Here is a 15,394-nt window from a genome sequence, read left to right as displayed (position 1 = left end):
GTTTCTGCTTTTCCCCACTTCTAAGAACACTCAGAGTGAAATTCACCCACAAGAGCTGTATCAGTGTAGTGGTCTAGGCAGCTGTTTTCTTCCCATTCTACACGGCTAAGGGCCACAAGGGGGGAAATCCTCTACTCCCTATTTTGTCTACCCCTGTTGACAGGAATCTTTACCATACGAGTTGGTTTTTAAAAGCATACACCCTCCCTACATTGCCCACATTGTCTTACGTGGGTGAATTACTTTTTCAACAAGACCAGCGATTCTCAACGAGGGCTACAGAGGGAGAAGGGATCAGAAGACGAAAGGATGAGCCGACACAAACCACCTAGACACGTCCTTTCTAAATCACATACAGCAGCTTACCTGCGCCCCCTCAAACCATAGGCATCGCTGTCATCGTGAGGTGATAACCCATGTAGCTGTTACACCCCAGTGGGAGGGGGGTGCAGGAGGCAAAATAAATAAATAACTAGTGATGAGGATCATATTTTCACTAAAAGCTGAAATTTAAAATCAGAAGCTTAGCAATTTCAATCCTGGATCTAACACTTACCTTAAATTCTTTATTCTCAAATAAATATAAAAAACCTTTCTTTCAATGTATAAATGTTAAATGTATGCTAAGTGTTAACAACTAGAGCTCAATAAATGCCCTTCAGGCCTTATTTCTTAAGCAAACTTGGGAGTTCCTTTGCACTGGGAGTTTCTCAATCTCGGCACCAATGACATTTTGAACCAGATAATTTTAAAAAAATTTTTTTTATTACAGTTGATATTCAATATTATTTTACATTAATTTCAGATATACAGCATACTGGTTAGACAACTACATAATTTACAAGGTGATCCCCTAATAATTCAAGGGCCCATCTGACACCATACGTAGCTATTACAGTATTATTGACTATATCCCCATGACTATTTTGTAACCACCAATTTGTACCTCTCAATCCCTTTGCCTTTTTCACCTAGCTCCCTCTCCGCACTTCTCTCTGGCCACCATCAATTTGTCCTCTGCATCTATGAGTTTGTTTCTGTTTTGTTTGTTCTTTCATTATTTAGATTCCACATGCAAGTGAAATCATATATTTGTCTTTCTCTGACTTACTTCACTTAGCATAACACCCTGTAAGGTCCATCCATGTTGCTGCAAATGGTAAGATTTCATTCTTTTTTTATGGCTGAGTAATAGTCCATTGTGTGTATGCACCACAACTTTTTTATGAACTGGATAAATCTTTGTTGTGGGCTAAGTTGTGGGTCATCCCAATGCCACTCACTTGTTGAAGTTCTAACCCACAGTACCTAAGATGTGACTGTATTTGGAGACAGGTTCTTTAAAGTGGTAATTGGGGTAAAATGAGGCCATATGGATGGGCCCTGATCCAGTATGACTGATGTCCTTATAAAAGGAGATTTGGACACAGATGTGAGAACAAAGAGGAAAGGCCATGTGAGGATACAGTGAGAGGGTGGACATCTGCAAGCCAAGGAGAGAGTTCTCCGAAGAAACCAACCCTACTGACAACTTGATCTTGGACTGCTACCCTCCAGAACTATGAGGAGATAAAAAATGTCTCTTGTTTAAGCCACGTAGTCTGCGGAACTTTGTTAGGGCAGCCCAGCAGACACTCCATGAGGCTTGACCTGTGTGTTGCAGGATGTTTAGCAGCATCCCTGGCCTATATACTGATACTAGTAGCAATCCCCCAACCCCACAGTTGTGACAGGCCAAAGGTCTTCACACATCGCCAAATGTCCCCTAGGGAACAAAATCTTCCTCGCCTCCCCACTTAGAGCCACTGTTTCAGATGCTTCCAGTCACCTTGCATTGCCAGTGCTCAGCACGGTGACTGCTACCTAACTATGTAGATAATCAAACATCACCTGAGTGAATTCACTTCCCTGTCTTGGGGCTCACTGCTCCCTTGCAAACTCCTTTTGCTGCAATCAAAGTAGTAATTATTTCCAGTTTATTTTATAGCAGACTGTGTAACACTTTTTAATGAAATAGACAGTTTTCATTTTAGCATAATTTCTGGCAACTCAGATGTTAAATATCACATGGATGTTAAACCCCATGCTGTCTGATGTTGCTCACTCACCGCTCCTAGATCCTTTGATACATTGTGAGTGCTGCTGCTTTTAGTTCCCCTAATGCACCGCTGGCGATTTGAGAGGAAATCACTATGACAAATTCTTACGTAAACATTTAAAGCTCAGGGCTCTTACAGAAAAATGGCCATTTAAGTATTAAAACACTTAACTCTAAGTCATAACACATTACCCAGAAACCCGAGAGCATATCAAAATGCCTAGTCCATGGAGATAATCTCTGGAAAGCAGAGTCACAAACACCCTAGCACATTCATAAATTTTTTGTCTTAACATTGCTGCTTTCGCTACTGTGCTACTGGAAAGCTGATGGGTTTGGGCTGGGTGGTGGGAAAGGGTGAGGACTGACACTGAAACACCAGAGGCATGAGGAACTCTGGAAGGAACTGGGACCCGAGAGACAATTTGCACAGAGATCATTTCTGACCAACCCCTTCGATGATTTGTAGCTTATACTCAACCATTCACAAGATACTATTTCAAGCACATGATTTTAAATATAGTCTATTCATTTACAAAACCCATTTATTGCAGCATTTTTTTAAATAGCCAGGATTCAAAGTGTTAAAAATTTGACTTACCCAAGTGAAAAGACTAACAATAATCACTTTTCATTGCCATTTCCGAAGACTATGCCCAATGTTTTAATTTATTGCTTGTGACTAACATCTGAGTAACGTGTAAGACATGGATCTAACAAATGACTACCTTAAACTCGGGCAATAGCCATCACTAACTGCTATAAGGGGCATGCTGGCATTCAGGCTAGCACGCTGACACACACACACACACACACACACACACAGACACAGACACACAGACACACACAGACACACACAGACACACACACACAGACACACACACACAGACACACACACACACACACACACACACACACACACACACACACACACACACACACCCCACCCCACCCCACCCCCCAAGGATGTGAGTTATGACATCTTTAGAGGCCTCAACTCAACTGCTCCTGTGGTGAAAGGCTGAAGAATCCTTTTCTGAAGTTGGTTTCTCCATGGAAGAGGAGAAGGGCCTAAGGACATTCTGAAATTTAGAAACAAAACCAAACAAAAAAACTTTTGCGAAAAAGTCTGTGTACTGTGCAAAGCTGGTGAAAGTGCAAAGTCAGTGTTTTTAGAGAGTGACTGACCAAGTGAGGATGTTTTGTCACTATGTTTTCCCCCAGAAAGGCAGAAAAGAATGAAATAATAGTTTAAAATAATAACAGTTAAAAATAATAGTTAGAATTTAACACCCTTACTTGGGCGTTTATGAATATGAAATCTATATGGCAACAAAAAGTACCACATTCTGATCACTGCACTGGAAAAGTCACCAAAACCACATTAATTCCTATTCCGCTTATTTCTCGGCTCCATCTCAGCACTTTCTGGTCTTGTCCGACGAGTCTGTCTTGGACTTATTTCTGTGTCTTGAAGATCATTTCTGAAAAACAGTAAAAAGGAATTGGCATCTTAGAAATAATGATTATTATTCTACAGCAGTTCCTGGTTTACAAGTGCTTTCACAGGCATCATTTCCTTTAAACCTCCAAACAGCCGTCTACTCCACTGACAAACCTGTCAAAATGATAATAATATTTATATTATAGTAATATAATAATAAATTTATTATTATTATTATCCCCACTTTACAACTGAGAAAACAGTGATTATAGCAAAGATCACAGATGTAAGTGACAGAGCCAGTACCCTTTCTTCTGAATCAAAATCTAACAGTTTTATGTTTCTACTTAACATGTAGAAAGTTGCAAAAACAAAACAAAACAAAAAAACTGCCCCCATGCTAATAATAAGATAAAGCCAGATAGTCTAAAATAATCATAACTTTTCTTGATCCTATCAGAGAGCTGAGGCTGTAAGGAGAACCAAGAAAACACATTTTCAAAGAAAGGTAAGTCCCTCCAAAGAGATGGGCCACATGAATTCGCTCACTGTTAGCGCACTGGAGAAAGAGTGGCTGTCAGCTAACATTTTTTCCCTTTATTGAATGTATTGGGGTGACACTGGTTAACAAAATTATACAGGTTTCAGGTACACAATTCCACAACTCCTCATCTGTACATTGTAATGCGTGTTCACCAAGTCAAGTCTCCATCTACCACCATTTATTCCCCTTTACCCCTCCATCACCCCCCTTTCCCAGGCAATCACTACACTGCTGTCCATGTCCATGAGTTTTCTGGGGGTCTGGGGTTTTTTTTTTGCTTATCCCTCCACCCCTCAGCCGCCGCCCCCACCCCAACAGCTGTCAGCCTGCTCTCTATAGAGTCCGTCACTACTTTGCTTGTTAGTTCTTTTTGATGAATCCTGAAACATGGGCTAGTAGTGAAGGCCCTGCCACAGGACAGTCCACAAGCACTTGCAGGCTCTTATCCAGGCACTTCTGAAGGTGCTCAGGAGAAAAACGAGAGCAGGGCAGGAAGACCGAAGAGAGCCCACTTTGGTGGCACAGGTATAAAGCAGATGATTAGGGATGACAGGGGTCAGGTAGAAAGCCCTGCCTCTTCCCTGGACCCTTCTCTCCTGGGAAGCAGAAGCTTTAAGTTGCTGAAGGAAGAGCAGGCCAAGATCAATGCCTCTGGGGAAAGAGCACAGGTAAAATCTGCCTGCCAGAGAGGGAAGGACAGGAAATCATTTGCAAGAACACAGTTAAAGATTCATTACCACTGGGCAAATAGTCAGAACAAATGCCTCTACCTCTGGAGGAGGGGCAGAAAACCATCTTGGGCCGACGGTCTTGCACAATACCGATAGAGGTCCTATGGTGGCAGTCTGACTACTGGGAAGAGGGAGAGCGTGGGGAAAGCCCCATCCATGAGACCAGGCACACGGGGCCTGCCCAAGACTGAGGCTGGCCCAAGACAAGAGAGACCCCAGCCTGCCCCCACCAGGAGTCCAGTGCCAAGGAATGAGCAGGAGCAGGGAGAGGTGCGGGTAGAAGAAGAGATGCCCCTCTAGGATGCCAGCATGCAGAGATGGCTGAAAGGTAAATGGGTGCAAAATCAGTGAGTAAAACCCTCCAACAGCCCAGCCCCCACACTAAGCACAAGGTAAACGCAGCCAACGCTAGAGGAGCCTGATGCCTCGGATGTACTGAAGGTCAAGCTGGTAACAAGAAAACTCTGACCTAGGTCAATGCCCCACACCAATGGCCTGACAGAAGCATGTCTGTTCCCAGGCATAAACACTACTGACCTCAGTTCCTATGGTCCTTCACAGTATGTCTAGCATTCAAGCAAAATGTATGATACAGACAGAATGACCTACATGCTAGAATGGTAAGATCAGGACCTTAAATAACATGATGAATATGTGAGAAGCTCTAGAGAAAAGCTGGACAACCTGCATGAATTCACGCTGCAGGGGTGGCTCTGACAAAGATAATTCCTGCCCCTCTCTCCACACCTCCCAGAGCCTAGAGGTCCCCTCCCCAGAGGTCGGCGTTGGGCTTTCTCCACCTCCATAAAAGCAGTGTGTTTGCTTCCATTAGCCATCACTTCACCTTCTCTTCAATCATCCGGAACTCACATCCAGTTCTTTTACCCAGAGGGTCAGGGGAGAGGAAGAAGGGCATTTTTATAAAACTTACAGAGACTCATCATGTCCCCCCCACTTTGACCCACGTGGGCCATGGTCAGCGAGCAGTGTACTCAGCCTCGTGATCATTAATTAGCCTTTTGAACTATGACAGGGGTTGGCAAACGTTTTCTTTTATAAGGGCCAGGTATTTGGGGCTTTGAGGGTCATACAGTCCCTGCTGCAACTACTCAGTTCTGCTGCTATAACATAAAAGGAGCCACAGACGTAGACTAACAAATGTGTGTGGCTGTGTTCCAATAAAACTATTAACAAAAACAGGCCAGATTTGGTCCCCAGGCCATGGCTGGCCAACCCCTGACCTAGAACCATGTCACTCCAACAAGAGAATCCAGGTGGATGAACCAGAATTAAGTTTGATTCTTCTAGGACCCATCTTGGCTAAGTTGCCAGCTAGAGGGTGTACCAATCTGGACAGGAGAGTGTGGGCTGCTGTTATGAGAAAGAAGAATAATGCCCAACAAGTCATGAAGGAATCCTGAGTTTTTAAACAAGGTCGATCTGACCACAACACCCTTTTTGTCCTGATCATTCCCCAGAGAGTGACCAAAGGAGATGATTCCTTTCTGGGGACAGCAGCATTCAGTAACCAAACTGCCTTACTAAGGTATGTAACCAGGAGGTGGTGAGGGAGTTGATTTTTTTTTAAAGAGGCCATTTTAACATCCAATAATATTAGATGCCTACTGATTTCGAAGAGAATATGAAGTCCACCAAACCCCTTGGTCATCAGCCCCTTGCTGATTCCAGTCAATCTTTTTGGATAATGGACCTTACTCTATTGGTATCCACATGAGTGACCCAAATGGTCTGATCAGCACCCTCTAGGTTTACAGACCCACAGTGGGAGGGGGGTGACTTTAATCTGCCAAACTGTGACCTTTCTGACCACCCTTATGACCTGATCAAACCATAGTCACCTCCTTAAAGACCCTGTCTCCAAATATAGTCACATTTGGGATTAGAGCTTCAACATGTGAATTTTAGGGCACAATTCAATCCATAACAGCCTCCATGATTCAGGCATTCAGTTTTGACAAGAGCCTAGTAGCAAGGTAATAGCTGTTTTTCAAAAGGGATATACCTAGTAGCTATGCTAGATGGAGACAACTCTAAAACCCCATGGGGTGCCTCCCTTTGTCAGAGGCTCCAATCAGGAAAATCATTGATCATGAATACTTGCAGCTCAAAGGGGTCATTAGGGTGTGGGAACTCAAAGGTATTAGCAGTTTTCTACTTGTTTTTCTTCCCTATCAGAGAATGTGCTCTGGCACCTATGGCATGGGGAATTATAAGTATACAACACATCAATTTCTACATACATTCAGATGTAGAAGCAACAACAATACACTAAATTAACCCAAAGGACCCCACCTACAAGCTTCCCTTTCCCACTGTGAACTCTGCCCAAACCCCATAAAAATCAATTCAGGTGCTTCCTTTCCCCACAGGACAGGGTTGATGGTGAACTGAATACCTATATCCAACAGAGCCGTGGAAGTCTGAGTCCCTAGCTTTCCCAAAGTTCAATAGCATGCCCAGACTGGTGCAGAGAGCCTTTCACGGCCCTTAGGGACAAGGAGACCTCAGCTACACACCTAAGCAACAAAGCTAGAATGCCCAAAACAGTTCTGAAAAAGAAAAATTGATACTGATAACACCTAATGCTGGCGAGGATGGGGAGCCAGGGGAACCCGCATTCACTGCTGGTGGGACGCAGAATGGCACAGCCACTGTGGAAGAAAGTTTGACAGTTTCTTACCAAACTAAACATGCTCTTACCATATGGTCCAGCAACTGTACTCCTTGGTGTTTACCTAAATTAATAGAGAACTTACATCCACACAAAATCCTGCACTTGGATCATAATTATAATAATATAATTATATATAACAGCTTTATTCATAGTTGCCAAAATTTGGAAGTGACCAGGATATCCCTCAATAGGTGAATGGGTAAACGAACTGCACTAATTCATACAATGAAATATATAGATAGCACTAAAACAATGAGATCTTGAGCCACAAAAGGACACAGGGAAACCTTACAAGAACATTTCTAAGTGAAAGAAGCCAATCTGAAAAGACTTCATACTGTATAATTCCAACTATGCAACACTGTGGAAAAGGCAAAACTATGGAGACAGTAAAAGATCAAGGGCTTGGGGATAGAGAGGGGTGAAGAGGCGGAGCACAGAGGGTTCGGAGCACAGGGCAGAGAAACTATTCTGTATGATCCTATAATAGTGGATTCATTATATATTTGCCCAAACCCATAAAATACACAACACAAAGAGTAAACCCTAACGTTAACTGAAAAAGAAAAGTTACAGGCCTCACACTAGCTAATTTCAAGACTTGTTATAAACCTGTAGTGAACAACATGATATCAGTGAAAAGACAGACATATAGATATCAATGGGACAGAACAGTGATTCCAGAACAGACCCACACATATATATTCAATTGATTTTCGATAAAGGTACCAAGGTAAAGGGGATAGTTTCTTCAATAAGTAGTGCCAGAACAGCTGGAGAACCATATGTAAAAAATAAAAAATGAACTTCAATCCACATCTTGTGCCATTACAAAAATTAACTTAAATAGGTCACAGACCTAAATGAAAAACATAAAATTTCTAGAACATAAGAGAAAATCTTTGTGACCTTGGGTTAGATAAACATTTCCTAGTTAGGTCACAAAAAGCGCAAACTACAAAAGAAAAAAATGATAAATTAGATTTCATTAAAATTAAAAGCTGCTCTTTGAAAAACACTATCGAGAATATGAAAAGGCAAGTCCCTATCTGACGCAGAGCTCCTAAAACCCTCGGAATCTCTTGATAAGGAATAAAGGTGTCTTTTGTCATGTTTATGAGGTGATTTTTAGAAAGCAGTTGAGGAAGAGGGTGGGTGCCAGAGGAACAACCAGGTGATTAAAGGGTTGGAACTTTCAGCTCTGCCTCAGGGAGGGAAGAGGAGCTAGACACGGAGTTCAATCATCAATGGTCAATGATTTAATCAATCATGCCTATGCAATGAAGCCTCTATGAAAATCCAAAAGGACGGTTCAGAGAGCTTCTGGGTTGGTGAACACGTGGAGATTTGAGGAGAGTGACACACCCAAAGAGGGCATGAAAGCTCAAAGCCCTTTCCACATACCTTGCCCCACACATCTCTTTCATCTGGCTGTTCCTGAACTATATCCCTTTATAATAAACCAGTAAACTAGTAAGTAAAATATTCCTCTGAGTTCTGTGAGCTGCTATAATGAATTATGTGAATCCAAGGATGGGGGAGTTGGAGCTTCCAATTTACACCCAATAGATCAGAAGCACAGGTGACAATCTAGATGTACGATTGATACACGAGGAGGTGGAGTTAGTCTTGTAGGGCTGAGCTCTAAACCTGTGGGATCTGACGCTATCTCCTCATAGATAGTGTCAAAATTGAGTTGAATTATAGGACACCCAGGTGGTATACTAGAATTGCTTGTTGGTTTGGGAAAACAACCCCCCACCCAATCAGAAATAGTATTAGAAACATAGTATGAAAAGGTTTACTACTCACATAAAGAGGCTTTTCTGGGGAGAGCAGGGAAGGCTTCACAGGTTGGTCTGAAAATGGAAACTGGCTTGGGTTCTTTATGGTGGCGGGGGGGGGGGGGCGCGGTGTCAGAGTGAGGGTTCCCATGCAGATAGGGACTTGGATGGTTTGCCAGGGCCAAAGGAGGGAGCACCCAGGATTTCCTATCAGCATACCCAGATGTGGGACAGAAGAGGGAGAGAGAGGGTTTAGACCTAAAAGCCATTAGCAAACAAAATAATGGAATCAGACTCCCTATTACTGGGTCAAAACTGATGAAGAACTCAGTCCAGAGAATTACCATGTAGTGCTAGCTCACGGCCGTGGCACAGTGGGAGAAGCCCTAGACTTGGGATTAGGAGAGTCAAGACAATTCACCATCTCTCTGGGCTTAGATTTCTCATAAAACAAAGTGAATCAAGTTTCTTCCCTACTCCGTAATCACAGGGATGAAACAATAAAATGAACATGAAAGTACCTACTTGGTGACTAGCACATATCAGGAATTTGAGAGATGTTAAATGACATTTGTCTTCTCTAATACCCAGCAGTAATTTTTGCTGATCTTATTAGTATTTACTTTCTAGAAAATAATAGCACAAAGGAAAGAAAAATATATCAGCCAACATGCAGCCTTCCTTGGGATAAACCTATTTCTGTCTCTAGATAAAGGTCTATTAAGTCGGATGGGTCTCTTTGGTTTTGTCATCAGATGATAGAAAATGTTTTGGTTTCTTTCTAATTAAACAGAATGGAGAATCAATATGCACTATGACAGAACTGGTATCTAAAAAGTTCTTCACAGACAAGAGGCATGAGGTGAATCTCAGAAGAGGAAAAGTAGGAAGGTTAGTGTGTCCAGAGATGATTTCCCAGATTCAGGATGGGAAGCCATAGTTTAATGGCAGCAGAGGGGTGCTGGGTTCAGAAGGAATGGACAGTGAAAGGTAGTCAATAAACAAACATTAAATTTAAGATTTTGTGAAGTCAGATAAGCGAGACAAAATCAGAGTGATAACCCTGGCTGAGTTCTGCATTGTCACATTTACTGCCTATAGTTCTTGGCACAGCACCTTAAAAAGAAACATGAACAGGCAGACTGGAGCCTGCACAGCATGCCTGAGACTTGTGGAGCCAGGGAGCTCCCCAGGTTCTTTTGTCTCAAGAAATCACCCTTCTTTCCATTAAAGGCCAGGCCACTGATGAATTGTCCGGAGGCGAGGCCGCAAGCCACTCTGTGTTTAGCCTGCCTGGCTCTATGCCCACTCACAGGCAGAGGCCAGGCCCATCAGCAGTAATTTTTGATGGGCTTTTGCTCCTTGTTGCTCCTACGTGGTTTCCCTTTCCATCACTTTTCTCATCTAATTTGTAAGGGTTTCTTGGAGTTTGTTTTTATCTTTTTTGCTTCATGTATTTTAGGGCTCTGTTGTGAGGTGCATATATGCTTATAATTACTATATCTTCTTTAGGGATTGACCATTTTAGCATTATAAAATATCTTTGTCTTTAGTTACATTTTTTGTATTAAGTCTATTTTGTCTGCTATTAATAGAGCCATGCCAGCTCTCTTTTGGTTATTGTTACATGGTATATGTCTTTTTCTATCCTTTTACTTTCAGTTATTTATCTTTGAATGTAAAGCACATCTCTTGTAGAAAGCATATAGTTGAATCATGTTTTGTTTGTGTGTGTTTTTAAAAAACCCATTCAGCCAATCTCTGCCTTTTAATAGTGTTTAATCTGTTTATGCTTAATGTATTTGCTGATAAGGCAGGATTTATGAGTGGCATTTACTGTTTGTTCTCTGTAGTGCTTATGTCATTTTTTTGTTCCTCTATTCACTCCTTCTTTGGTATTAAATATTTTCTAATATACCACTTTAATCCCGTTGTCATTTCTTTTACTATATTTTTAATTTTATTTCCTTAGTGGTTGCCCTGGGGAATATAATTAACATACTAATTTTTAACAATCTAGTTCAGATTAACACCACCTTAATTTCAATAGTATATAAAAGCCCTGTTCCTAAACCGCTTTGCTCCTTTCTTTTATGCTACTGTCGTAGAAATTATGTCTTTATATATGACCATCAACACAGATTTATAATTTTATAATTATTGCTTCGTGTAAAGTTGTCTTTTAAATCAGATGTGGGGTGGGAAGAATTACAATAAAAAGTACATCTATACTATCTTTTGTATTTACCAATATTTTATATTCATCCTTAGTGGTGCTCCTTATTTCTTCATATGGATTCCAGTTACTGTCTACTGTCCTTTCATTTCAGCCTGAAAGACTCCCTTTAGTATATAGGACAGATTTCCTAGTAACCAATTCTCCATTTTTCCCCTTTGGGAAGGTCTTAATTTCTCCTTCATTTTTTAATAGTTTGCTAGATAGAGAATTCTTGGTTGACAGTATTTTTTTTTTTTAATCCTCACCAAGAATTAAATTTTTCCCATTGCTTTTCAGAGAGCCCTGGAGGGAGAGAGAGAAGGAGGGAGGGAGGGGGAGAGGGGGTGCGGGGAGAGACATCAATGTGAGAGAGACATATCGAAGGTTGCCTCTTGCACACACCCAAGCAGGGTCCAGGGATTGAGCAACCGAGGGAAGTGCACTTGGCCAGAATCGAACCTGGGACCCTTCCATCCAAGGGCCAACACTGCCGAGCAAAGCTGGCTAGGGCAACAGTATTTTTCTTTTAGCATTTTGAAATGTTATCCTGCTGCCTCTGTCTGGTCTCTATGGTTTCTGATGAGAAATTACCAGATCTCATGTGATGAGCTGTCTGTCTCATGCTTCTTTCAAAATTTTCTCTTTCACCAAGTCTATTGCACATATCACATGTGTAGATTAATGTTTTTCATCAAATTTAGGAAGTTTTCAGGCATTATTTTGTTACATATTCTTTCTGGTCCTTTCTCTTTCTCCTCTCCTCATGGAACTTAGATTATGCATCGATGGTATGCTTGCTGGTGTCCCACAGGTCTGAGGATGTTCGTTATTCTTTATCCTTGTATCCTTCTGTTCTTCAGACTAAATAATTTCAATTGATCTATCTTCAAATTCACTGATTCTTTCTTCCACCTATTCATATCTGCTACTGAGCCCCTTAGTGAATTTTTTATTTCAGTTATTATGGTTTTCAACTCCAGAATTTGTTTTTTTCAATCATTTGTATTTTTTTCTAGTATTTTTAAAAATTTATCTTTTTGGTTGAAAGTATTATACAGATGCCCCCCTCCCCCCCCCCGCCAAAAAAATATGCCTATAGGCATAAGACAGACACTTGTAGAGCTGCCACACTTTGTTGAAAAGTAAAGCTGTGGAAGCTTTTACTGATTCTGCCTCTAAAGCTACATTATGGTGTCCTGGCCAGGTAGCTCAGCTGGTTAGAGCGCCATCCCAATACGCCAAGGTTGCATGTTTGATCCCTGGTCAGGGCACATACAAGAAGCAACCAATGTAAGGCATAAATACGTGGAACAAGAAATCGATGTTTCTCTCCCCCCCCCCCCAAAAAATAAAAAAGTAAATACATAAAGCTACATTATGGTGTAAGCTTACTTAAACTATTGAGTACTCAGCTGAAATCAGGAGTCCTGGATTCTGATCCTGGCAGTGCTACTCTCTGGCTGTGGACCTTGACCTAGTCAATTTACCTCTCTGGAGCCCAGCTTCCTGCTCTATAAAATGAAGGGACTGGACTAGATGAGTATTTACATTCTTCCCAATTTAACATTTGTTATCAAGTGATGGGGTTTGTTTGCTAAGTGTCTTTTTTATAATAATGATGTTAAGAGGTCATCATTATCAAGAATGGACCTGGGCTTAGGAATTGTGGATTACAGCTTGTCATAGCCATTGGTGTCAAGATGATTTCCAATACGAGGTAAGCTAAGGAGTGGCATCCCCACCCCCCCGAGAATACAAAGTTAAATAATGCTTAGGTGAAAGTAATGCAGTCAAAATTTCAAACTTTCATAAAACAATAGTTTGAACCACAAATATCTCACTAGCCTGATAAACTTATTCAGACCGCATTTCCTGGATACACCACACTTTTCCATTTTCCCAGCAATTCAGCTATGAAACTACAAAATGTCAACAGCACAGCAAACCTCTCCTTTGGAAAGACAGTATAGCTTAACAGCTGAAAGTGTTGACTTTGACACATTAGGCTAGACTCTCAGCTTCATCACACATCACTTACTGCTAAGTGACGCTGGAATGGAGACTTAACCCTTTCCGCTTCAGTTACCTCATGATAAAACAGGAATAATCATGCATTATAGTACTGCTATGCTATTTAAATGAGTTCACATATGTAAAGTATCAACTGGGTTAGAACTGTGTTGACACTGGGGTTAGAAATTGAGCCTGGTAGGGGAGATGGGCAAATAGTCCCATGAATGCACTGGAAAGAGGACACTGTGCCGTAAGAGCCTGTAATAGAAGGACACGATCCGGAAGGCAAGGCCAGAAAAGACTTCCATGAGAAGCAGGTCTTGAGTTTAGACCTGAAGGGTGAGTAGGGGTAAGAAAGATGAGAAGATCATTCTGGGTAGAGAGACAAGCCTATTCAAAGGCCCTGTGGTAGGCAAGAAGGTAGCATGAAGAGGCGATCTAAGAAGTCTGTTTCAGTAGAGCAGAGAGAATGCATAGGTGTGTAATAAGACACGAGACTGGAGAGGACCAGGTCATACAGGACCTTTTAGGCAGATTAAAGATCCCCCCTCTTGATCCTAAAAAGAATAAGAAGCTATTGACTATTTTTAAAGTGGAGAGATGAGTGACTGATCAGATTTTCATTTTAAAAAGGTCACTCTAGCTGCAATATGAAGATTAGATTGTAAAGAAGCCAGAAAATGTAGACAAACATATTAAGACACAATTTATTGCCCAGTCAAGACACAACGGTAGCATGAATTAGGGTGATGAGAAGGGTAGAAATAAATCTATGGATTCCAGAGATGTTTCAGAAGTAAAATCTGTAAGACTGGTCACAGAGGCTCTAGAGAACAAGACGTCGAGAATGACTTCTGTTTTTCTTTGGGGGAGGGTGGTGGGGAGAAACTGGCTGAAGAGGAACACTAGAAGAGGATCATGTTTTTATTTTGTTTTAAAAACTTTGGGGAGCCACTCCTAGGAATGTATCCTAAGAACCCTGAAACATTCATCAGAAAGGATATATGTACCCCAATGTTCATAGCAGCACAGTTTACAATAGCTAAGATCTGGAAACAGCCCAAGTGCCCATCAGTAGACGAGTGGATTAAAAAGTTGTGGGACATTTATACCATGGAATACTATGCAGCTATAAAGAAGAAGAATCTCGTACCCTTTGGGACAGTGTTGATGGTCCTGGAGAATATTATGCTAAGTGAAATAAGCCAGGCAGCGAAAGAAAAATATCACATGATCTCGCTTATACGTGGAATCTAAAGAACTTAATAAACTGATGAGCAGAATAGATCCAATGACATGGAAGCATAACTGAGACTGACGAAATGTCAGAGGGATGGAGGGAGGCGGGGGGGGGGGGGGTGGAGGGAGAGAGTAACCAAAGAATTTATATGCATATATGCACAACCTAAGGACATGGACAATGGTGGGGAGAGTGACTGGGGAGAGGGAAGAAAAGGGGGGAATGGGGCACTGGGGAGAAAAAGGGACATCTGTAATACTTTAAACAAAAATAAAAATTAAAATCTTTGGGGAGGGCACGCTGGAGAGTAGATAAGGTCAAGTGTTCAGCTATGCACGTTGGTTTTGAGGTTTCTTAAAAATACCTAAGAAGAGAAATCAAGTAGGTAGATATATAATTCTGGGGCTCAGGAAAGGTATTGGCAGGAGAGATAAGTTTATTAGGAGATAAACTTAATCTTGACCAGCATCAACAATTAATGACCTGGTTGAGCAAGAGGAAAACAGGGTACTCTGTCTCATAAGCCAAAGAAGAGAGGCTTTTAAGAAAGGTAAAGAAATCAATGGTATCAAAAACTGCTAAGAAGTGAAGAAAGATAAGGTCTAAAAATGGTGCTCTGGATTTAGC

General features: G+C 41.5%; 1 protein-coding gene across 5 annotated transcripts in view; it reads right to left on the bottom strand.

Annotated features, from left to right (window-relative positions):
- Nucleotides 1–3,060: 3,060 nt before the first annotated feature.
- Nucleotides 3,061–15,394, bottom strand: part of RAD18 (RAD18 E3 ubiquitin protein ligase) — a 76,523-nt gene continuing 64,189 nt past the window's right edge. For all 5 annotated transcript variants that reach the window (XM_016210013.2, XM_016210015.2, XM_016210018.2 and 2 more), the window contains one exon: nt 3,061–3,582. In XM_016210013.2, coding sequence (XP_016065499.2) covers nt 3,483–3,582 — 100 coding nt within the window. In that variant the 3' untranslated portion in view covers nt 3,061–3,482. The remainder of the gene's footprint in view (nt 3,583–15,394) is intronic.

The sequence above is a fragment of the Miniopterus natalensis genome, chromosome 15 (assembly GCF_054644295.1).
Source record: "Miniopterus natalensis isolate mMinNat1 chromosome 15, mMinNat1.hap1, whole genome shotgun sequence".
Lineage (NCBI taxonomy): Eukaryota > Metazoa > Chordata > Mammalia > Chiroptera > Miniopteridae > Miniopterus > Miniopterus natalensis.
The sequence above is the reverse complement of the archived record's forward strand: the minus strand, read 5'-3'. Positions and strand labels throughout refer to the sequence as shown.